The following is a 25,619-nucleotide window of genomic DNA, read 5'->3' on the forward strand; positions in this document are numbered from 1 at the left end:
AGACCTGTATACAGTACTCTAGGTGTGGCCTGACCATCGCCTTATACAATGGAATAATCACCTCCTTATCCCTGCTGGAAAAATTCCTGTATATCATTGACAATACTCCATGAGCTACTCTTGCAGCCCGTCTGCACTGCTCAGAGAACTTCATATCTGCCTGCACAACCACCCCCAAGTCCCTTTCATTCTCTACCACTGTCAGTGTAGTACCACAGAGTTGATACGTTGCTCTGGGGTTGAAAATACGTTGCTCTTCAGTCGAAAAACGTTAGTACAAATATTAATAAAGAATGCCCGGTATTTTTCTCTTTCTTGATGATGATTCCCTTGTATTTCTCTCTCTCTCTCTCAGAGTAATTCAGAATTTTTTTTTTTTTTTTTTTTTAAACCTAGAACGGTTTATTAAAATTGAAGACATATAAAATAAACAGTTAAAATAAACATACATCAATAGCTTTCAGGCATAGGTTGCCTTTCTTCAGTCGAAAAACGTTAGTACAAATATTAATAAAGAATGCCGGTATTTTTCTCTTTCTTGATGATGATTCCCTTGTATTTCTCTCTCTCAGAGTAATTCAGAATTTTTTTTTTTTGGTTGGTGCAGCATAAGCCTCAGGCTTCCTTGCACCACATAGCTAATAATAATAAAATAATAATAATGCCAGGTGAACCAAGTGAAGGGGTGCTGGTAACAATTAGCAGTTGGAAAATTTGGGCAGCCATACCTAAGCGTTTTATATATATAGATTTTCAGAAAACATTTAATGTTTCCCAACACCCATTGGATTTTTTTTTCTTGAAAATAATTCCAAGTTAAACGTGGAGACCGTCTGCTATATATATCATCATCATTAGCCATTTTCAAATCACTGCAGGATGAAGGCCTCTCCAGCAACTTTCCAGTGCCTTCTGTTTTGTGCAATGCCCATCCATTTACTACCCACAAACTCATGAATTTCATCTATCCATCTCCGCCATTGCCTTCAGGTTTTCTTCTAGCTCCTTTTGGGTACTATTGTTATTTTTTTAGTCCATCTGTCATCATATCTTCGAGCTATGTGTCCTGACCAAGACCATTTTAGTTCTTTAGTTTTGAAATGTCCTTTACTTGAGTTTGCTGCCTAATCTATGTGTTTCTCTTCTTATCTATCAGTCTGATTCCCAATATAATTCGTTCCATTCTTCGCTGTGCAGTTCTCAGCTTCTCTTCCATTATTTTGGTGAGTGCCAAAGTTTCACTTCCATGTCATGGTGGGGAGTATACATTGGTTCATTATTTTACATTTCAGGCAAACCGGGATATTGCTCCTCAGTATGTGGCTATATTTCCTGAATGCTATCAATCCAAATTTTATTCTTATTTTGACTTCCAGCCATTTGTCATTATTACAGTTAATAACTTGTCCCAGATAAGTATATGACTCCACTGTTCAATTACTGCTCCTTCAATCATTATGTCCCTTTCTGTGGCATAATTGTTCATTATTACTTTTGTTTTAGACATATTCATCTTTAGTCCAAAATCCTTACTAACTGTACATAACTGATTAAGATTTTCCTCTAATTCTTTGGGATCTTGGCTTATGACCACGATGACATCTGCAAATCGTAAATGGCTTAGGTACTCTCCATTCACATTGACTCCTTTCTGCAACCAGTCTAATCTGAAAGCTTCCTCAAGGGCAGCAGTAAACAACTTCGGAGATATTATGTCACCCTGTCGAACTCCTTTCTCGATTTTAATTTAATACTGTCTTTGTCTAGTCTAATAAAGGAGGTATCATTCTCATATATTTTCTTCAAATACCTCTAACATATGGGGTATCTATGCCTTGTCTTTCCAGTGCCAGAAACATTGCCTTTTGCTGTATGGAGTCAAATTCCTTTTCATAATCCACAAATACCAGGCATAATGGTGTTTTATATTCATTTGCTTTCTCCATTACCTGTGATATTACGTGAAGGTGATCCAGTTGAGAATCTTGTCCTAAAGCCAGCTTGCTCTTTCGGTTGATTCTCATCAAGTATGCTTTTTCATCTGTTAGTAATGACCCTTGTTAACAACTTGTAGATGTGGGATAACAAGCTAATTGGTCCATAATTTCCAATTTCTGATTTATCTCCTTTCTTATGCGGCAAAACTATGATTGCATTATTCCACTCCTTAGGCGCCATACCTTTTCTAATGCATTTTGTGAAGAGTCTTGCCAGTTTTTGTGTTATGTTTCTTCCTCCCAATTTTAACAACTCTACAGTAACTTCATTTTCCCCGGGGCTTTCTGATTCTTCATTTTCTTCAACGCATGTTCTACCTCAAGACGAATATCGGGTATGTCATACATGTTACTAGTTTGCAATCCATCTTCCCCACTGGTGACATCATTCCCTCGCTCCTTGTATAATTCTCTATAGTAGTCTTCTGCTATTTGAATTATGCCTTCTCTGCTATTTATTAGTACACCCTCGCTATTCTTCTGTTTCAGTATCATTTGTCTTTCTGTATTCCTGCTCATGGCTGCTGATTTAAGTCCTGTGTTTTCCCTTAATGCTTGTTCTACTTTTCTTGTGTTAAATCTTATGTCCTCTCTGAGTCTCTTTCTAATGGCTTTGCATAACTCAGTATACTCAATTTTCTCGTCAGTGTTTATCTTGCTCTTCATTTGTCCCTTCGGTTCATGACGAAAAGTGTTTCTTGACTAATTTTTTCTTTTTTGGATTTCTTTTTCCCTATAAGTTTCTTAGGCTTTATCACTTTCAGAAAGTTGTAATATTCCCCGTCGATATCTTGGTCCGGAGCAGTCTGCAGAAGCTCAAACTTGTTCTTAAGTTCCAGTACATACTGCTTTTTCTCCTCTTATCTCAAAGACCTTCATATTATTTACTCGAGCCAGTTTTTTCCTTTCTTTTCCTACATCTATATCAAGTGTGCACCTTACCATTCTGTGATCACTTACATTTACCTTATTCAGGATGGTAACATCATTCACGATATATCTTCTGTTAGTGAGGATGAAGTCGATTTCATTAGTTCTTAATCCGTTTCAACTCTGCCATATTCACTTTCTGTTCACCCTTTTCTTGAAAAAAGTTTTCATTACTGACATTCCTTGAGATTGTGCAAATTCCACAAGTCTTTCACCAATTCGAAAATTTCCTATAGTCCTCTTTCTGCACTGTTTCGTCTTTTTCAAACTTTAGCACTGAAGTCCCCCATAATGATAGTGTAGTGGGTTTTCTGCTCGTCCAGAAGACTCAATTTCGGTGTACATTTTTTCAATCTCTTCATCAGGGCTCGATTTTGGTGCGTAAATCATTATAACCGTTAGCTTGTACCTCTTAGAAATCCTGAGTATTAGTCTTGACACCCTTGGTGATGTACTGTTGAATTCCAAAATGTTGTTTTTTCTATATTTATGGACCAGAAAGCCAACTCCACCTTTGCTCCTTTCACTGTTTCAAATGGTGTATGGCAGATTTCCACTTGATAAACTTATTTGTGATTTATTTCTTCTTGTTTCAGTCAAACCGATGATATTCCAATTCACATTTTCTAATTCCTTTTCCAGCTCTTTTCCTTTAAGTTACATTGAATACCCATTATATATATATATATATATATATATATATATATATAATGGGTATTCAATGTAACTTAAAAGTAATGTTTAAAGAGTTACATATGAAAAGAGGTATACAGTTGACGAAATGGTTTCAGTGAATGAAAGATTAATAAATCAGGTATGACAGATGCATACTTAATTCAATATATTAATACAACATATATATATATATATATATATATATATATACAGGGTGTCTCAAAAATATACAGTATAACTTCAGGAAGGAGTTCCTCATATGTAGACAATAAAAATATTTTATATCAACAGTTCTGGAAATGCTTGGTTGCCGAGTTATTTAACGGAATGTCTTATCTTATCTCCCACAGGTGATTTCCTTCATCACAAGGTACTGACAGAATCTGGTGGTTTTCTATTCCGTCAATGTACTCAAATCAGGAGCAAGCGGATATGCACTTTATGTACGGTTTGGCAGACGACATTGCTCTGGAGACTCGTTTGTACCTTGAAAGGTTTTTTAAATGAAGATGTTCAGACAGGAAAACGTTTGAAGGTATCCATCGCCGGCTTTGTGAACATGGAACCTTTACACCTCGTGCTGCCAACAGTGGACAACCAAGCCTACGACTCCTGAAGTAGAGGAGATTTTTGATGGTGTGCATGCCACTGCTGGAATCAGCACACGCAGAATAGCAATGCAACTGGCTGTTCACCGTTCGACTATTTGGAGAGTGTTGCAAGAACACCAACTGATGTAGAAATTCTTCACAATTGAATTGTGGCAGGTTGTGAGACAATACGAAGCATGCCAGGAATTTGGCATCATCTTAGCGAGTCCATGAGACGTCTATGTGAGGCCTGTATTCAGGCAGATGGTGGACATTTTGAACAATTACTATAAGGTGATGTGAACAGTTGTCAGACTTTCAAAACAGACCTTCAAAACTCGGAAACCAAGCATTTCCAGAACTCATTCCTGAAGCTATGCCGTGTATTTTTGAGACATCCTGTATATATATAATAATAAATTTAGTATATATATATATATATTGTGTGTCTCTCTCTCTCTCTCTCTCTATATATATATATATAGTGGATATGGCAAATAGTTAACAGTTATAAATGTAAGATAATTAATTATAATGGTGATACAATCAGTGAAAACCTAAACAAAGAACCTGACAAGGGAGAGAAGAGCTGAATAATGCCATCAATGTCTAGATAAAACATTACATCAGTCTTAATATCTATGAACATAATGTGAATGAGCAGGTAAGTGCTCATTCTAAGTGAGTGAAAGTGCTGTGATAGCTGTCATAGCTGTCTCTGGTCCATGGTAATAACCTGGTAGGGAAACAATGGTTACATGCAAAAATGAAACATATATATATAAGGATAATTACTAAATCACTATGTCAAGCCAATTGTAGTAAAGATAGGTTGCATATATATATATATATATATGCAGGATATACCCTCTGGATTTTTTTACATGAATAGCATATACGTTCTGGTTTTTGAAAGAATGGAAAAAACAAATTAATTAGAATTTGATTCTTAGGTAATACTTATAGTTTTATGTAACTGAGGAGAATTCGATTAATAAGCCTGATATGCACAGTATACTCTCTGCTTTTCGTAACATTCACAGAGTATAACCTTCTGCTAATTTTATGACTACAGCACTGGATATATTTATCTCTCTCTCTATATATATGTATAGAGTTCTGATGAGATAGGACACAATGGTTGTCTTTTCCTGTTTTTCTATTCCGTTTGTTTCATATATATTCGTTTTTCTTATTTAGCTTGTTTACCCTATTTTACTGTTGATAATTCACACTCTTTTGGCCTTGATATTGTTGTTGTTATTTGGTTTTAGGAGCATTAGCAACTAAGGCCATATTGCTCCGGGGATATGCAGTGGTCATTCCCTGACCTTTCCACATCCTCCGTATTTGGTGGTCACAGGCTCGAACCCCGGTCTAATCAAGAAGCGTGTGCTACGCACTGCTGCTCCTGCCCACCTGGCTACGGAGGCACCTTTTGGCCTTGATGTTAGCTAATGAGTGCCAGTCTAAATTTGTTTTTTATTGGCTCTTAAACATGGTAACAATTGGCATACCATTTAAATTATTCAAAAAATTTTTAGATACATATTTCATCTGCATTTTCCCCTTTCATGTTTTCTAATTTTTCATTTATTTATTCTTTTCTTTTGTGGTTGGTTTATTACATTTTGTAATATTTCAAATTCTTTTGGCCTTGGTGCTGTTTGGGTTGGCACTGGTCTAAATTTATATTTATTGGCTTGCAACCGTTTGCCTTTTATTTAATACGTTTAAAATTTTATATACCTATTTCTACCACATTACCCTTTCTTTTTTATCTTGGTTGAACTATTGTTCTTGTTTATTTTCTTGTTCCTTCACTTGTTCTTGTGGTTTTTTATTCTGTCCACCTCTCTTCTATGTTATATATATATTATGCACAATAATATAAAGATGTAAGTATGAGTTACACAGAAAGTCAAAAGCCAAAAAAGGAATAATAGCCGAAACATGAAAGAAATATTTTAAAGTGACCTGTAAAATAAATAAAATTTTTCCCTTTATTTCCACTGTTTTTAACTTATTAGCTCTATACTTAATATTTTATATATATATATATATATAGAGAGAGAGAGAGAGGGAGAGAGCTGAAAAAAAAAAAAAAAGACAAAAAAAAAAAAAAAAAAGGGTATATGGGAGGAGAGTAATAAATATTCGGTTGCAATTAAACTAAATGGCTAAGTTCAGAGAATGTAAAACTACAGAGGTTTAATAAGTGTTATATAGTTTTAAGCTTAGTAATAAAATGATAAGGAGATAACTATATTTAATTTTCATTTATTTATCATTTATTTCATTTATTTATTTCCTTAAATTAAATGAATTAAAAATTCATTTAATTTAAGGAAAAAAATTTTTTTGATTGAAATCAAAGATTCCAATACAATAGCAGAAGGTTTTTTTTTTTTTTTTTTTCAAATCTACAATAATAATTTGTTGAGCAGTGTTGGAAAATATATAAATGAAATTAAAGTAAATATTTATTAAAAATAAATATTTTAATAACAACATAATCATGATTAATCACATAGGAATTATTTGTATTCTCCATATATGTAATTGCTGCTTCAAATTCATAGAATTAACAATTTCATGTATTTCAGAAAGCCCAGCAACTAAGGCCAAGTATATTCATTACACATTAATTCCTAGGAGAATAACAATTTATATTTCATATAAAAATGGAAACATTTAAACTGAACAAATAACACTTGTTATTAAAGGGTCTACAGATTAAAAAAAATTGACTCCTCATTACACACAATTCTAAAAAACATGTTAACTGTGCTGATAAATTTATGGGAGGTCTTTAAAAAAAAAAAGAAACCATTAGCATACAATTTATTTATTTTTTTAAGTTACATATTTATAATAGGTTTTGTACAAGCATACAGATGCTTGTAATTTGAAATAAATACTGTGCTATTCTCTTCATAGTAGTAAACAACTTGCAAATAGTATACGTAGAGTGAAAAGATTTTATCAAATTTGCAGTTTTGTGAAGTTCAGCAGAATTTTAAAATGAATTTTATTGAAAACCCCAAAATGGTTGTAATTTTCCTGTCTGTCTGGCACTGATTACCATGCCACATTCAAAGTCTTTCATTTTGCCCTTCACACTGAATTGCAACACATACAGCATCTCCATATATCTGCCCACCTGTTTATATTGCATGGCATGAATACATGATGCCACTGCTGAAGGAGAGTCCCATTTCATTAAAAACGGTAGGTGTACCTAATAAACCCAATGTATATGTGGAAATGAATGAATATGGCTAAGCAGAAAGCAGATTACTATTGTATTTCTTTACCATTATCTAAAACACACTCTTCCCCATCATCTGGTTTTCAAATTAATATAATTATTTATACCTAGTGAAAGAAAAAAAAAAAAAAATTGTGTAAATGTGCTTAAATGAACCTTATCATGAACTTCAGGCAACAGAAATAAAGGAAAATAAAGTTCTGTAAAGTTTTTACTCTTAACAAATTGGAATCCTATAAATTTACTTGAAATTGGCTTGGAGACTAGACATATTTCCATTCTAATCATTATATTACTTGTTATTATGGGATTATAGATCCAATCTGTCTCAAAGAGAGAAGGTAATTTGATATTTCATGATAACTTATTCCTGTTTTTTTAAGTAATAGGCATAGTAATATTTTTCTTTTGATGGAACACCGGAATTTCTTAACAAGCATTTAGATCGGGGTGGGAAACTTCTTGCCCACGAGCAAAATTTTGCCTCCAGTCAAATTTGAAACCACCCACTGATGGAGTCCTCTAAAATGGTATATGAAAAAACAGCATAAGCATTAAGGACAAAACAGTCATTTAATATAAATTGTTTTAAGTACTCCATAAAAAAATTTCTGTTGGCTGTAATGCTTGTCTTGTGACACATAATTATGAGTCAGAGCACATACAAATTGATGATATAATAGTCACACCATTATTACAGTCAATTAGCTTTTAGCATTTGTTTCTCCCTTAAAACCACACTTGTGCACATTGTCTTATTAGGTCTTATTATTGGTGATGGATTGTGAATGTTGATTTAAGTTTTGTCTTGGTTTGTTGTCGGTTGCATCATTACACATCATTGCAAATTAATAAAATTAAGTGCAATAAAATTAAATTTTTAATGATGGCCACATTTATGGTTCATTTGCTTATTTATATTGTTATTGTTATTTTTTTAGGAGCATTAGCAACTAAGGCCATATTGCTCCGGGATATGCGGTGGTCATTCCCTGACCTTCGCACATCCTCCGTATTTGGTGGTGACGGGCTCGAACCCCGGTCTAATCAAGAAGCGTGTGTTACTCACTGCTGCTCCTTCCCACCTGGCCACGGAGATGCCTGCTTATTTATATTCATTTGCATAAAAAGTAACCCCTTTCTGCAATGACTAGTAATGATAAAAGAAGAGGAGCAGCAGATGAAAGTTCTTTGAAGAAAAATGGACAAAATTATTTTTTTCATAGAAGTAAATGTGTGTGTGTGTGTCTCATTTGTAAAGAATCAGTTGCAGTTTATGAAAAGCACAATCTCCAACGCCACTATTTGACCAAGCATAAAGAATATGAAAAACTGAAAGACTCTGCATTTAGACAAGGTAACGTTTTTAAAAGAATCTTTATGCAAACAGCAATCTATTTTCAAAAGACATATTACCCCCAGGGGCTAACATCTGGTGAGTATGGGCTTAGCACACCAAGGATCCTGAGCCAGATATCATCATCATTCTTCTTCTTCTTTTCTCTCTCTCTCTCTCTCTCTCGGCGCTTCTGTAGCCAGGTGGGCAGGAGCAGCAGTGCGTAGCACATGCTTCTTGATTAGACCGCGGTTCGAGCCTGTACCCACCAAATACGGAGGAGGCAGAAAGGTCAGGGAATGACCACCGCATATCCCCGCAGCAATATGGCCTTAGTTGCTAATGCTCCTAAAAACCAAATAACATAACCTAATCTCTCTCTCTCTCTCTCTCTCTCTCGGTAACTCAGAAATTTATTTTGGCTGGTGCAGCATAAGCTTCAGGCTTCCTTGCACCATATGGCTAATAATAATAATATTCGTGAAAATACATTCATAATGCAAGCAAGTTATGAAGTTTGTGAGATAACTGCAAAGAATCTGAAACCACACATCGAAGGCGAGTTTACTTTGTTGTTAAAGTGTGTATAGTTGCTGTTGCACGAATTTTAACTCCAGAAAAAGTCAGATTGTTTGAGTGTTTATACAGTTTTTGACTGTATAAAAGACATGGTTAACGATATCCAAGTATCCTCGAAACAAGCAGTATCAGAATTTGTGCTTTATTCCATAGTTGCAGATGAGACAACAGATATATCAAATACAGCACATTTAGCTATATTTGTACGTGGGATAATGGCAAACATTATGATAAGAGAAGATTTACTTGCTTTAAAATCGATGCACAGGACTACCACAGGTATAGATCTCTTTTCTGAAGTCAAATCAGCAATAAGTGATTTTGATTTACCCTACGAAAAACTGAGCGGTGTAGTTATGGACGTCATCTATGGTAGGATCTCAAAAAAGACTTGTTGCTTTAATTAAGAAAGAATTGAAGAGCCGTCAAATAGAATCTGTGTTAATAGTGTGTCTCTGTCTTATTCACCAACAAAATTAAATTTATGTGCACATTCTCCAAGACTGATCAATGTGATGAAAGTGGTAAAAAAATGTTTTAACTTCATAAAAAATAAGGGATTGAACAACAGAGAGTTTAAAGAAATGTTAAAGGACCTTGAAGCAGAATATGGTGATTTATTGTACCACTGTAGGGTTCACTGGCTAAGCAAAGGGTGCATGCTCAAGCACTTCTATGAGCTGAAAGATGATGTGAAACTCTTCATGGATATTAAAGACTACCCCATTATGGTATTAGAGGACCAAAAGTGGTTATGTGATTTGGCATTTTTGGTTGACATCACTAGCCACTTAAATTATCTAAATTTGAAATTACAAAGGCCAAATCAGCTTAATACCTTTCTTCTTGTCAATATCAGGAGCTTTTAATCAATGCTGCAATCCTTCATAACTCAACTCAAAAAACACTGCATGGTACATTTTCCAACATTGAAAGAACCAAAACCAGAATCAATAGTGGAGTATACTGTAGTATTCCAATCTTTTGAATCAATTTCAAAAGAGGTTTCAAGATTTACAAAATCATAAACTAAAACTAAGAATGTGCAAAACTTCTTTTGATGTGATGCCAGATGAAGCTCCAGATTCCTTGCAACTAGAGTTAATTAATTTAAAATCGGATAATACTTTGAAATAAAAATTCAATAGTGTATTTATTTTGGAATTTTATAAATCCCATATAGATACTGAAAACTATCCGCTTTTGAGGAATCATGCATCACTGTTTTCTGCCACTTATCGATCCAAACAGTTTTTCTCAACGTTAAATTTAGCCAAGAACCAAGTGCATGCTAGAGTTACTTTTGGATAATAATCTTGCAAATCAACTAAGAATTGCTTGTTGTTATTTGGTTTTTAGGAGCATTAGCAACTAAGGCCATATTACTCCGGGGATATGTGGTGGTCATTCCCTGACCTTTCTGCATCCTCCATATTTGGTGGCCACGGGCTTGAACCCCGGTCTAATCAAGAAGCGTGTGCTACGCACTGCTGCTCCTGCCCACCTGGCTACGAAGGTGCCTACTAAGAATTGCTGCATCATCAGTGCCAACATAATGTCAGTGGCAACATTGTTGCACTAGTACCCCTCCATGGTCTATCCGGAGAATGGATATTGATGCAAGTCTAGTATTTATATCCATTCAATTAACTCATTTTTTTTGTTCTAATCAAATATTTATAAAATTTTTTTGTCATTTATTTATTTATTATTTTTATGCCATCCTAGACCATTACTTATAGTAATTTATTCATCACAATGTTATTTATTAAAAATTTCTAGTATTTTACATTCCCCACTAATGCTGGTGTTCCCCAGGATTCAGTCTTTTCTTCTTGTATATTAATGACCTTCTTCCATTGACCAGAGATGCTATCCATAGTTTTGCTGATGATAGGACATTGCATTCCGATTTCCAGTTTGAGAAACCTTGCCCTGCACAAACAACTTCAACTTCTTGAATATCCACTACTAATTCCTTAAATGCTGATCTCCAGGTAATTCTCAGGTGGGGCAAAGATAACTTAGTTGATTTCAATCCTTCTAAAACTCGGTACAATCTTATATCTCACACAAAGATCTTGCTTCCTCTGCATTTAAAAAACTGACTTTTCTCTTTTGCTCTCAGCGTTACTTTTCTTCCAAACAGCTGTTCAACTCTGTACAAATTACAAATCTGCCCTACCATGGAATATTGTTCCCACATCTGCAGGCAGTGGGCCCAAAACCTCTCTTAGGCTTCTAGAGTCCATTCAAAAGAGGGCAGTTAGGTTAATTAATGACTCATCACTCACAGAGTCTCTCCAATTTCTGTCTCATAGATGTTCTACTTCTGCTGCAAGCCTTTTCTACAGATACTTCCATGGGCTTCTATAATTCCTGCTCTCTCTTGAAAAGCAGTCCAAACATGTGCAGCAACCAGCCAACATCCATTTACTGTCCAACTTCAAACTCACAGAAACAACTATTCTTCTTCCTCATTTATTCATTCAACTTCCATTTTCTGGAACAACCTTCCTTCATACATACATATTTCCTGAAAATTACAATCTACAGGATTTCAAGTCTAATGTCAACAAATATCTTTTTTCATCTTCTCAACCTTCAACCCATGATGGTACTAAGTACTACAGATTCTAATACCTCTCTTGTTTGGGGTTTTCATAAAAAAAAAAGTTTATCTTAAATTTTTCTACATTAACTTTTTTTGCAGTGTTAACTTCCTGAATTTGTTGAATAGAATATCTTAATCAAATGAATATGAAATTTGTTTGTGCTCTCTTTCTCTAACATGAATGTAAGAAAGACAGGTATAATGATAATGTAGAAAATCTTGAAATTCTGCATTAACCCTATTGCTATAAAAAGTACCCTTCAGCCTTTTCATATATACTTGTTTTTATATGTTTTCATTATATGCAGTGATTTCCACAAACATAAGCCTCGTGTATAAAGAGAGTTTACAGTACCTATAAAATTTACTTGCATACACGTCAAAAACAAAAATCCAAAGTGTTATGAAGAAAAATTATGAAAAGACAGTGGCTGCAATTGTAGGAAACTTTGCTGTGCATCTGAGGATGGTACTGGATGTGAAGTTCCTCCCCAATGAAAATATTAAAATCTCCACAGTTTATTTTTTGACAATGTCCAGTCAACATTGTTCAGTTATCACCAAAATAAACAAATCTAATGAAAATAGTTGCAGCTTGTTCTCAAGGTTTACACAAGTACATAACTATACATTTTCACACAAACACAGGATTTTCTTATTACTGCTGAGGACAATTTAATTTATGCACCATCCAGTAGTACATTATCCTGAATAAAAATCTCATACTTCTCTACAAATAAAAAAACATATATAGAAATAAAAATGTCACATGACTATAAATAAAGCAACAGTTTGCAGGAGTATCCTGCATTTTCAACAATTACACCATATAGTAAGATATTCATACAGGAACTATACAATAATTTATAGTTTGTATATAAAAAATTGGAAGCTTCCATTATTGATGTCATGTATATCACATTTGGACTAACATATAATACTAAATACAAAATATATTTGGCAGACAAATATCTCAATAGTCATTATCACAATGATAAAAAAGTTCTTTAAAGTATAATAATAACAATTACTTATTACTGAAATGAATATTTTAACATTTTTTTTTATCCCTGAAAAATTGCTACTGAAAACAATTTTTTTCATTATTTCTATCTGTTGCTGCCATTTCTCTGGTAATTTTCACCAAAAACACTATCATATGTAGGAGGAGCAGAAGCAATACGATTTTCTCTGTCACCTAGGAGAGGTCGTTGCTCTTCATCATCTGAAGGAGAATTTGGAATAAATGATGACAAATGACGGTACAATGAATTTTGGCTCCTTTCTGATGAATGTATTCTTCTTGCTGGAGGAAAAGGTGGTCTGTTGCGTTCACTATACAGCTGAACAACGATACCAAGTATAGAAAGGGTGCCCCACAATGCACTAAGAATAATATCTGAAACATTTTCTCTATATAAATACGTGAATACAATATATGAAAACTAATTTTTTTGCAAAAATATAAAATTTTTTTTATTGTTATATGAGGGCTGACCAAAAGACTTATAAAGAATGACAAGTCTTAATGTTCATGCCACTTCTCAAAGCAATCCTAGATGTGTTGTTCAACTGTGAGCTGGTCAAATTCTGCTATTGTATTCTGTTGGATGGTTAACTTCTGTTTCCAGGGAAATTAATGGAGTCTCTGGTAAAAGAAATAATGCAGGACCATCTAGACAAGACTGCAGTTACAGTTCGGACCCAGCATGGGTCTGTTAAGGGAAAGTCTTTTCTGATCAATTTGCATCCAATTCCTTTGCAGTCACAAAGGAATTGCATGCAAAAAATAATTTTGATATCATAAACTTGGATTTTAGGAAATACTGTTGCACATGGAAGACTACTGTACAAATTGGAGCAGTATGGCATTAAGGGAAAATTACTGCTATGGATAAAGAGATGGTTGAGTGGGAGAAGACAGAGAGCGGTAATCAATGGACAATGCTCTTCATGGACTAATGTTATTAGTGGAGTCCCCCAGAGTTCGGTGTTAAGGCCCATATTATTTTCTGTATTTACTAATGATATTGATGAAGGTATATCAGATTTAATGTCCAAGTTTTCAGATGATACGAAGGTTGGCAGGGTTGACACTAATGACAGTATGCTACTGCAACATGATCTAGAAAAATTGAGTGAGATGGGCTGTGAGGTGGCAACTGAATTTTAACATTCACAAATGTAAAGTACTGCATATGGGTAGCAGTAACCCCAGCATTGCATATCAAATGTGTGGTATTACACTCAGGGTAGTGGAGAATGAAAAAGATCTAGGGGTAATTGTGCAGTCAGATATGGTTTCCTGAACAGTGCAGACAGTCTGCAAGATTGGCTCATGGTGTGTTGTCAATGATATACAGGAATTTTTCTAGCAGGGATAAGGAGGTGATTATACCCTTGTATAAGACAATGGTCAGGCCACTGTAAAGATTCTCATTTTAGGTAGGATGTAGAGCTGCTGGAACAAGTACAGAGAAGGGCAACAAGATTAGTGAATGGAACAAAGGGTTGCTCTTATGAAGAAAGGCTTAAGTTATGTAAATTACAGTGTCTGGTGGTGGTTGTTTGGTTTTTAGGAGCATTAGCAACTAAGGCCATATTGCTCCGGGGATATGCAGTGGTAATTCCCTGACCTTTCCGCATCCTCCGTATTTGGTGGTCACGGGCTCGAACCCAGGTCTAATCAAGAAACGTGTGCTATGCACTGCTGCTCCTGCCCACATGGCTATGAAGGCACAGTGTCTGGAGAGTAGGCACCTGAAAGGTGATCTGATTGAGGTGTATAAAGTCTTGAATGATTTGAGCATGCTCAATGCTGATGGGATTCTTCCTCTTGCTCAGAATAATCACCTGAGAGGGCATAAATTCAAATTGAGGAAAGATGCGCGGAAGTTTGCCTTTAGCCAGCGTGTAGTTGGTTGATGGAACAGACTTCCATCATTTGTTGTGGAAGTTGATAGCCTAAATATGTCTCTACTAATGCTATTGTGACAGTTATCTCAATTACATATTTAGTACAGTATGTTTCCTGGTTTCTTGAAAAGCACTGTAGGGGGGAACTTGTTGACCTGAGTAATAGTTTAGCTAGTATAAGTCTTAATTACTCTGTCTTACCAGAGTGACAATATTCAATTATATTTTCTCCAATATTATTAGCCCATCCTTGTTCACTCTCAGTCATATAGCAGGCTCCCTGCTATATGGCTGTGAATTTCTGGTTACATCACAAGAAGGTGAGTGAACATTTGATGTGGACCCCCACCCCCAATCAATTACCCGTTAATTCCTAGCTTAGGGTATGTAGGAGGTCATCTTGGTTAGATAGCCTCAGACCCTTCTCAGGTAACCTGTATTTCAAATTTTATAACTTCAAATCTGCTAGTTGTTTTATCAAATCTGTCACCTAATTTATGTTTTATTAAGTGAACCTTATAAATTGGACAACAACCTTATTTTGTTATAACTTATATATTTTGTTAATATTATAAATTTAGATTTTACTCATCTTATTTTGTTAATGTTTTGTATATTTATCGATGATATTGATGAAGGTATATCAAGCTTAATGATGATACAAAGGTTGGCAGGGTTATTAATAACAGTAATGACAGTATGCTGCTGCAACAGGATCTGGAAAAGTTGGCCAGATCAGCTGAGAAGTGGCAACTGAAGTTTAACATTGACAAATGCTAAGTACTGCATATGGGTAGCAGTAACCACAGAGAAATGTACCAACTGGGTGGTGTTACACTCGGGATAGTGGAGAATGAAAGAGATCTGGGGTAAATGTGCAGTCAGATATGAAGTTTTCTGACCAGTGCAGACAGGCTACCAGAGTAGGTCATGGGGTCTTGTCAATGATATGCAGGGATTTTGCGAGCAGGGATAAGGAAGTGATTATCCCCTTGTATAAGGCAATGGTCAGGCCACACCTTGAGTACTGCCTACAGGTCTGGAAGCATCATTTTAGGAAGGATATAGAGTTGCTAGAATGAGTACAGAGCAGGGCAAAAAGACTGGTGAGGGGATAATCACCTCACCAGTACTCTTACGAAGAAAGGCTTAAGTTCTGCAAATTGCAGCTTCTGGAGACTAGGCACATGTGAGGCGATCTGATTGGGGTGTATAAGGCCTCGAATGGATTGAGCAGGCGCAATGCTGATGGGATTTTTACTCTTGCTCAGATTACAAACCTGAGGGGGCATAGATTCAAACTGAGGAAAGACAGCTGTAGATTAGATATATGGAAATTTGCCTTTAATCAGCAGGTAGTTGATTGCTGGAACAAACTTCCATCTGTTGTGTGGAAGTTGATAGCTTAAATAAATTCAAGGCAGAACTAGACAAATATTTGGATATATCAGTGAAATGAGAAGGGTTTTTTTTTTTTTTTTTTTTTGGCTGATGCTGTATAAGCTTGCTTTCTTGCATCATGTGCCTCTACTAGTGCTAATAACTGAAAAATGCATTTATACTTCAGTTTTGTAAAACTAATAATACAAACCTATAACAACAGAATTTTAATTTGTTGAGTGATGATAATCTGAAGAGGCATATAACCATTACCTTTCCAATCATTAGACCATGTAAACAGAGATAACAAATATTACCAAATCATATTTATCCCTCCCTTAAGAACATTACCTAAACATATTTCTCACCAAATCATAAAAAAATGAACTTGGTCTATATGTGAAAACATAATTAAAGCTAAATGAAACTATTTGGATAGGGGAAAAGGTAAAAGTTAAAATATATTTCAATATCATTTAATGAGAGAGAAAATAAGATATATCTCAATCGAAAAAATACTTACCATTTCTCTGAAAAGGATATTCATTGGAAGCTAGATAGATGTTATCTGTAATACCCCTTTTCACTGTGTTGATAATTATGTAAGATAATGTTGTTCCAATATAACGATCTACTGCTACTGTGATGGCATAAGACCCAACCACAGATGATGCCACTATGCTGAGCTAAATAACACAGAACAATAATTTGAGCAAAAATCTTAAATAGAAAAATAACCTTGAATATTATTTTGGACAAACTTTTAACATTAATTACATAGGCATCTTTTATTTAAACACAATTTATCAAAAATTCTGAAAATCCAAAATTATTACTTCATTTTTCAGATAATATTAGTAGTGAATTAAGACTAAAATTAATATTTGACTAAGGGTTATTATTTAATTTTTAAGGAGAAATTATCTGCCAGTTTATTAAAGTCAACCAAAAATTATTTCTCTAAATTTCTCACACAGTGTCATGCACTTTCTTCATTCAGCCCAAATCAATAACAATACCAAATGAAAAATATTTTCTTACAAAAGAATGAAAAACTTTCACAAATAAAACCCAGTTTCTATTGGTTGACTAACAATTGAATTTATATCACAGTCCTTCTATGCCACTTACACAGGAATTGATTATATATTATCAAAACTACTCTTTAATATGCCTGTCCAAAATTTTGGCCTTTTTAAGTTTTGTATCTATAAAGACATAGCAGCTATAACTAGCAAAGTCCCAGGAGGAACTGAGTTTATGATATTCATCAACGTTAAATAATTTATACTACTGTAATTAATTCTGGACATTGCTTTTATTCCAAATTAAAATATGTATCCAACTTTCTTGTTTCATATCAGGCAGTTATTAATTATTTTTTAGGTTATTTACAGTTTCAAATATATTTCAGGTTGTTATTTATAGTTCTTATTACAAAAATATACTATTTAATGAAATATACACAATTTTAGTATTAGGCAGTGAGAAATGTGTGTCAACAAAAAAAAAAAAAAAAAATTACCCACACCATCTGCCCACCCACTATTAATTTGCCTAATCCTTCCTTAAATTTACTCCAACTGCACATATCCTGCAACCACCCTTTTTTAATTTAAATATGTTTCTTTATGTGTTGTCACTGAGAAAGAGTAAGGATGCCATCAGCATTTAGTTTACCAGCCACTTAAAACCTTAAACATTTCAATCAGATCTCCTTGCATGTGCAATTTTCGCAATGATGCAATTTGCACAACTGAAGTTTTTCTTGGTAGAGCACCCTTTTATGCCCTTGAATATCTAATCGTTTTACTCTTCACTAGACCCATTTCAAAAGACCTATATCCTTCCTAAAATGAGGCTTTCAGAACTTTATGCAGTATATTGCCTTATAAAAAGGCCACTGACTTTGTATTTATCATCTCAATGCCTTAAACAAAGGGATAATTACTTTCTTGTCCCTGCTGGAAAAATTTCTGTATATCAAGGAGAGAATCCCATGAGCTGTCTTAGCAGCCTGTCTGCACTGCTCAGAGAACTTTATTGTGCAAGTGTACAAATAGTCCAATATTCTTTTTTGTTCTCCACTATCCTGAGTATAGCACCATCCAGTTACCACTTCTTCATTTATCTGCCTAATTTCTCTAAGTTTTGTTGCAGTAGCACACCCTGATTCCTGTTATTAACAACCCAAAGGACTATATGTATCACAACCTTTTGGGTTGTGATATATATATAGTCCTTGAGGCTATTGCAGACATTGTCAGGTATGACAAGTTGGGCTTGCTACCTGGGAGTGTAAAACACTGATGGAACTGATATTAAGGTGACACTCAAGTCAAGTGAACTGAATTTTAGCAAACATTCCAGTGATTCTGTGACAACCAAATCTTCTGCTTGCATCTTCATGATGGTGGGACAATTAGCAAACTTGGGTATAACCCCAGTATACAAGTCCTAACATACGGCACCTAGTATACTAGAGGTGACCACCCAGGTGTGAACCAACATAAGCAGGAGTTGAGGTGTGGTATCCATACCATATGGGGCACTGCTGCCCGTCTATGTTACTAGGCAATATTAGGAGATAGACAAGATTAATCAACTGATGCAATACCACCACGTTGCTTATTGGAGGCTTGAAGTGGTGGAACCCATTGTAAGCTTAAGCTCATTTAAAAAAAAGAAGAAAAAAAAAAAGAAAATTTTTTTAATAAATAAATAAATTAAAATTAAGATAATAATAATAAAGTATATGGGCGAAATTAAAATGGGAACATTCTGTATAATTAGGAAATTTCAGTGAATGACAATTATACCTGCAACGAACAGTTGTAATGGGATAAGGAATATTAATTAGGAAAATATTTTAGGGCGAGACCATATTTCTCAGAAGTATGGTAAACATTTGACTTACTGAGGGGAGGTCAGGCCGAAATTCAGGGAAATTTAGGTAAAGTTCGGATATATAAGGACTGGTTCGGTGGCAAGTAAGTGGAGTTTTTCGGAGTTAGCAAGTTGGGAAGCAGCGAGTAAGTTAGTAGTCGAGAGAAGTCGTGGTTGGGAGTTGTAGTTAGGTGCAGATATGTAACTAGTAGTTCAAAGAGAGTAGGTAAATTTATAGTAAGTGGACCATTTAGTATGAATAGGCCACATTAAAGTGAGTTTGGTTGAGGAGAATCTTGGATAATAACAAGGAATCTGATGTAGAAGCTATTAAAGAAAGTGCCGGAAGATCAAGCAGCTGGTCCAAAAACTAGGAGAAATGAAAATTATCGTACGTATTATTATTCCTAATCAAGGAAATAATCAAAAAAAAAAAAGGGAGAAAGGCATTCTGAAATCCTAACTGTGATAAATTTGATTAGCTTAGGAGGTAGCTGGATAATCAAATTGGATGTCATAAAGAACTATATATAATTCAATTTAGAATGAGATATAGAATGGACTTGTTGAAATTGTCTATCCCAGTGGGGGAACATCTGTAATATGGAAAAGGTTTCTTGTGATAAATTTTGTATGTATTTAAGTCAGTTTCTATAATTAAACATGCTAAATTTTTCATGTGTATTGTCAATTGTCTCACTAAATTTTCTAGCTAAATAAATAAATTGCCTGGAATTTTATTAACGCAGTCAGAGGCCTCAGGATAACTTACCAGATAAAATTAATGTAGGTGAAAAAAATTGTGTATAAATAAGTAACTAATTATTTATATATAATAGTACACGGAAGAAGGAGTGTACTCCTACAATTGACTTGCCTATTAAGAAAGGAGTCATACACCATGTTTAGTCGCAGGAACAACGCTCTGGCCATTCCCCCCCCTCCCCATTTGGCATTACAAGAATGCAAAACAGGATGATCTGTATGATTTCTATTCTTCTTTTCCTTAGTTGGACTGTTTTAAGTCTTCTGATGTCAACGTTTGCACTGATCATGTCAGTGAAATTATCCTTGTAGAAATGAAATCCTTTATTTCACACTCCACCTTAAAATCTTGTCCTTTATCTAAACCTTGATTTTCCGATAAATGTGCTAAGGCTGTTCAAGATAAGAATGTTGAATTTCAGAACTGGCTTGCATCCAAATGTCAAGGTTAATTTTTTGCCTACACCAAATTAATCATTCCAAACTAGATTTTTTGAACAGACAAAGAGTAGAAAACTTAATTTTGTCCAAATGGTGAGCACGCTCAATACTGATAGAATGCTTCCTCTTGCTCAAAATAATCGCCTGAGAGGGCATAAATTTCATCAATTAAATTTTATTGTCGATTACATTGTACTTCTTTAACTAAATACATATAATGACCTAGTTTTTACAAACGTAACATTATAAATTAATACATATAACTTGATAGGAGATAAGAAAGTCATATAACACAACTCGGAGATAATATTTGATACCGAAATACACACACACATACATACATATATAGTGTTATAACTGCAATGGGATATAAGTTTAGGTTATATTTTATATTGGAATTTTATTTGAAATTGAATAGAAATCATGACTCAGACCAGAGCAGCAAAAAAAGGCTCAAACTAATGGGAGTGCTGTGGCTCAGGGGAGAAGTGAGGAGGGTGGTTGTCCTCTGAATCACAGCCTTTTGAAATGCACTGCTTTTTTGATGTTTGTGGACAATCAGGAATGGGACATGATATTGCCAAGGGGCATGTCTTTGTGTGTGCACGATGTAAGGAAATCAGGGACCAACTCAGCATTGTTATAGGCCTGTATGAGAGCTTGAAGGACAGGGTGGATGCCCTTGAAGGATCTAAACTGAGGGGCCCATCAAGCTCTCAGCTGTCCACATCAATGCCAAAGCTTGCATTTGAACATCATGCAACACAGCGGCAATCCCCAAAGCAGAATGCACTGGTCCCACAGGAACTAGTAGTTGTCGGTGACTCTATTATCAGGGAAACGGGGAACATATTGTGCAAAAAGGATAGGTGGAACAGGACAAGGGTGTGTCTGCCAGTGGCAAAGGTTGATGATGTAGAGCAGATATCATCTTTTAAGGGTACAAAAGGTGATATTGTTGTACACGTTGGCAATAATGATATTAAGAGTAGGAGACCAGGGGAATTACTTAAAAAGTACAGGTCAACATTGAAAAAAAGCCATGAGTTTTAGGGTTGAATTTGAAAGTGTCTGCAATTTTGCCCAGACTTGATAGGAAAGAGTATATGATGAGAGCCTTGTCGATCAATTCAGCCCTGGAGAGATTGTGCAAGGCTCAATAGGTAGAATTTTTCTCAGCCTGGTCTGTACTTATTAACAGGGATGGGATACACTTAAATACAGGGATTCTTCTACAGGGATGGGATACACTTAAACAGAAAGGGTGTAAGAATAACTGCTTATGCTATTGAGGCAGTTATGTGGGTCAGAAAATTTCTAGCTGGGGGGGGGAGGATACATGGACTAAAAGATTAATAGGAGCTGCTGGCAGAGGTTAAAGTGATTCTTGCACTGCTTCTATTGAAATGAGCAGCAGCCTGGAAACAAGGGATTCCAGAGACTGCTGGGAGTCATTGCAGAACCAGTAAATACATGGGCTGTGTTAGGGTAGCTAAGAATAGAAACAGGTGTATGTATACTTGTGTGTACACCAATGCTAGGAGTTTCGCAAATAAATTTGATGAATTTGAGGTGTTGGTCAAAACTTCAAATGCAGATATTTTTTGAATAACAGAGGCGTGGTGTCACACAGATATAAGGAATGCAGAACTGGAATTTGGGGAGTACATTGTGTAAAGGAAGGATCAACAGGATAGGAAGGGAGGAGGGGTTATGCTATTGGTTAAGAAACACATAAAATCCAAGGAAGTACAGCCAGTCGACATGGCTGGACAGTGCAGGGTCGAGTCAGTTTGGTGTGACATAAGCACTGGGAAAGAAAAATTGAAAGTAGGAGTGTGTTATAGGCCTAATGACTCTAATGAGTACAACGAATGACTGTACAGAGAAATAGAGTGGGCCAGTAAATCAGAATGGCTTATAATGGGGGATTTTAATTTCCCAGATATTGACTGGAATTTGTGGGTTGGTCACTCACATGCTAGAAAGGCTTTTGTGGATTTATTGGATAATTTTTTTCTACAGCAGCATGTTTGGGAGGCAACGACATGGAATAATACTCTTCATCTGATTATCAGTAGTGATTCTTCATGCATTAAGAATGTGCAGATAAAGGAACCACTAGGTGGCAGTGATCACAGTGTGCTGAAGTGGGATTTACACAAAGAGGCAACTACCATCAGGGGTAAAGGGAAGGGTTTTTGCTTTCTAAAAGGTGACTACGGTGGTCTGAGACAGTATTTGAATTCTATACGGCGGGACCAATTGATGATATTACCAACAGTAAATTCAAAATGGGAAGCATTCAAAGGAAAAATCTTGGAAGCTACTGTGCTTTTCATACCAACTAAGAAATATTGTTCAAGATTTAGGCCTAAATTGAGGTCAGATGAACTAATTAGACATGTGGCAGAGAAGAAAAATGCATGGGATACATATAAATTAACAGGTGACACGGAAACCTATGATAGATATAAGCTGGTCTGCAACTAATTCACAAAGGAGGTTAGGCAGGCAAAGGCAGATTATGAGAAACCCTTGGCAAATGATGCAAAGAAAAACAGCAAAGGGTTCTTTACTTATTTATACTCTAGAAGGGAATGAATCAGATTGGTTCACTGGATATCTATGGTTCAACTGTTGATGATCCTGCTCAGGTAGCTAAACAAACGAAATGAGTATTTTTCATCTACATGCACACATGAGGAGTTATTCAGAGAGGGGAATGCCAGAGGTGAATTAAACTCTGTCAGTGAGCTAATTTCCCAGCAGTGAGTTGATTTTGTAATAACTGAGAGCAAAGTGGAAGAGAAATTGCTGAAGATAAACATAAGAAAGGCACCTGGTGTGGATGGGATCTATTCAGTTATATTAAAGGAGGCAGCAGAGAAAGTAAGCAAACCCTTAGCCATAATTATGAGAGCTTCCTTCGACTCAGGGGAGGTACCCATGGACTGGAGATGTGCAAATGTGACCCCAATCCACAAAGGAGGATCAAAGGGAGAGACAGATAATTACAGACCTGTTAATTTAACTTCTGTTCCAGGGAAATTAATGGAGGCACTGGTTAAAGAAGCACTGCTGGATCATCTAGACAAGACTTCAGTTATAGCTCGGACACAACATGGGTTTGTTAAGGGGAAGTCTTTTCTGACCAATTTGATTGGATTCTATGATGTGGTGACAAAGGAACTGGATGCAAAAAATAATTCTGATATCATATATTTGGATCTTAGAAAGGCATTTGATACTGTTGCATACTGAAGACTGCTGCACAAATTGGAGCAGTGTGGCACTGGAGGCAAATTGCTGCTATGGATAAAGGGATGGTTAAGTGGGAGAAGACAGAGTGGTAATTAATGGACACTGCTCTTTGTGGACTAAAGTTATTAGTGGAGTCCCTCAGGGTTCAGTGTTGGGTCCATTGTTGTTTTCTGTATTTATTAATGATATCGATGATGGTATATCAGGTTTAATGTCCAAGTTTGCAAACGATACGAAAGTCGGCAGGGTTGTTAAAGACACTAATGACAGTATGCTGCTGTAACAGGATCTAGAAAAGCTGAGCAGGTTGGCTGAGAGGTAGCAATTGAAGTTTTGCATTGACAAATGTAAAGTACTGCATATGGGAAGCAGTAACCCCAGAGTAACGTATCAACTGTGTGGTACTACACTGAGAGTGGTAGAGAGTGAAAAGGACCTGGGGTAATTGTGCAGGCAGATATTCAGTTTTCTGAGCAGTGCAAATGGCCTGCAAGAGTAGCTCATGCTGTCTTGTCAATGATATACAGGAATTTTTCTAGCAGGGATAAGGAGGTGATTATCCTCTTGTGAAAGGCGATGGTCAGGCCACACCTTGAGTACTGCATACAGGTCTGGAGGCCTCATTTTAGCATTAGCAGAGGCATTTGATGCAAGAAAGCAAGCTTATGCAGCATCAGCAAAAAAAAAAAACAAAAAAAAAAAAAAAAACACCACTTCCACTTCACCCCTCTGTTCGTTCGAAATACCTCTCCAGCTGAGCCTTAAACTTATTTAGGCTATCAACTACTATGACAAGGGTTGGAAATCTGTTCCACCAACCAACCACCTGCTCGTTAAAGGCAAATTTCTGCACGTCTATTCTACATCTGTCTTTCCTCAATTTGAATTTATGCCCTCTCAGGTGATTATTCTGAGCAAGAGGAAGAATACCATCAGCATTGAGCATACTCAAACCATTCAAGGCTTTATACACCTCTATCAGATCACCTCGCAGGTTCCTAGTCTCCAGACACTGTAATTTGCAAAACTTAAGCCTTTCTTCGTAAGAGCACCCCTTTGTTCCATTCACTAATCTTGTTGCCCTTCTCTGTACTCGTTCCAGCAGCTCTACATCCTTCTTGAAATGAGGCCTCCAGACCTGTATACAGTACTCTAGGTGTGGCCTGACCATTGCCTTATACAAGGGAATAATCACCTCCTCATCCCTGCTAGAAAAATTCCTATATATCATTGACAATACACCATGAGCTACTCTTGCAGTCCGTCTGCACTGCTCAGAGAACTTCATATCTGCCTGCAAAACCACCCCCAAGTCCCTATCATTCTCTACCACTGTCAGTGTAGTACCACAGAGAGTTGATACGTTGCTCTGGGGTTGCTGTTTCCCATATGTAGTACTTTACATTTGTCAATGTTAAACTTCATTTGCCAACTATCAGCCCATCCTTTCCAGATCCTGTTGCAGCAGCATAGTGTCAGTAGTGTCCTTGACAACCCTGCCAACCTTTGTATCATCTGCAAACTTGGACATTATGCTTGATATACCATCATCAATATCATTTATAAATACAGAAAATAATAATGGACTCAACACTGAACCCTGAGGGACTCCACTAATAACATTAGTCCACGATGAGCAGTGTCCATTGATTACCACTCTCTGTCTTATCCCCCTCAACCACCCCTTTATCCATAGCAGCAATTTGCCTCCAATGCCACACTGCTCCAATTTGTGCAGCAGTCTTCCATGTGCATCAGTATCAAAAGCCTTTCTAAGATCCAAGTATATAATATTAAAGTTATTCCCTGCATCTAGTTCTTTTGTGACTGCATCATAGTATCCAATCAAACTGGTCAGGCAAGACTTCCCCTTAACAAAACCATGTTGTGTCCGAGCTTTAACTGAAGTCTTGTCTAGATGATCCTGTAGTGCTTCTTTAACCAGTACCTCCATTAATTTTCCCGGAACAGAAGT

The 25,619-nt window shown here is 35.9% G+C and overlaps 1 protein-coding gene across 1 annotated transcript in view; it reads right to left on the reverse strand.

Moving 5' to 3' along the window:
* Window positions 1-13,101: 13,101 nt before the first annotated feature.
* LOC150077522 (transmembrane 7 superfamily member 3-like) overlaps window positions 13,102-25,619 on the reverse strand; it is a 133,001-nt gene continuing 120,483 nt past the window's right edge. The window contains exons 9-10 of the mRNA XM_090385931.1: window positions 16,812-16,974; window positions 13,102-13,391 (exon numbers count right to left, since the gene is read on the reverse strand). Coding sequence (XP_090242057.1) covers window positions 13,102-13,391; window positions 16,812-16,974 — 453 coding nt within the window. The remainder of the gene's footprint in view (window positions 13,392-16,811; window positions 16,975-25,619) is intronic.

This window comes from Mastigoproctus giganteus, chromosome 12 (genome assembly GCF_048544385.1).
Source record: "Mastigoproctus giganteus isolate SK-2022 chromosome 12, ASM4854438v1, whole genome shotgun sequence".
NCBI classification, from domain to species: Eukaryota; Metazoa; Arthropoda; class Arachnida; order Uropygi; family Thelyphonidae; genus Mastigoproctus; species Mastigoproctus giganteus.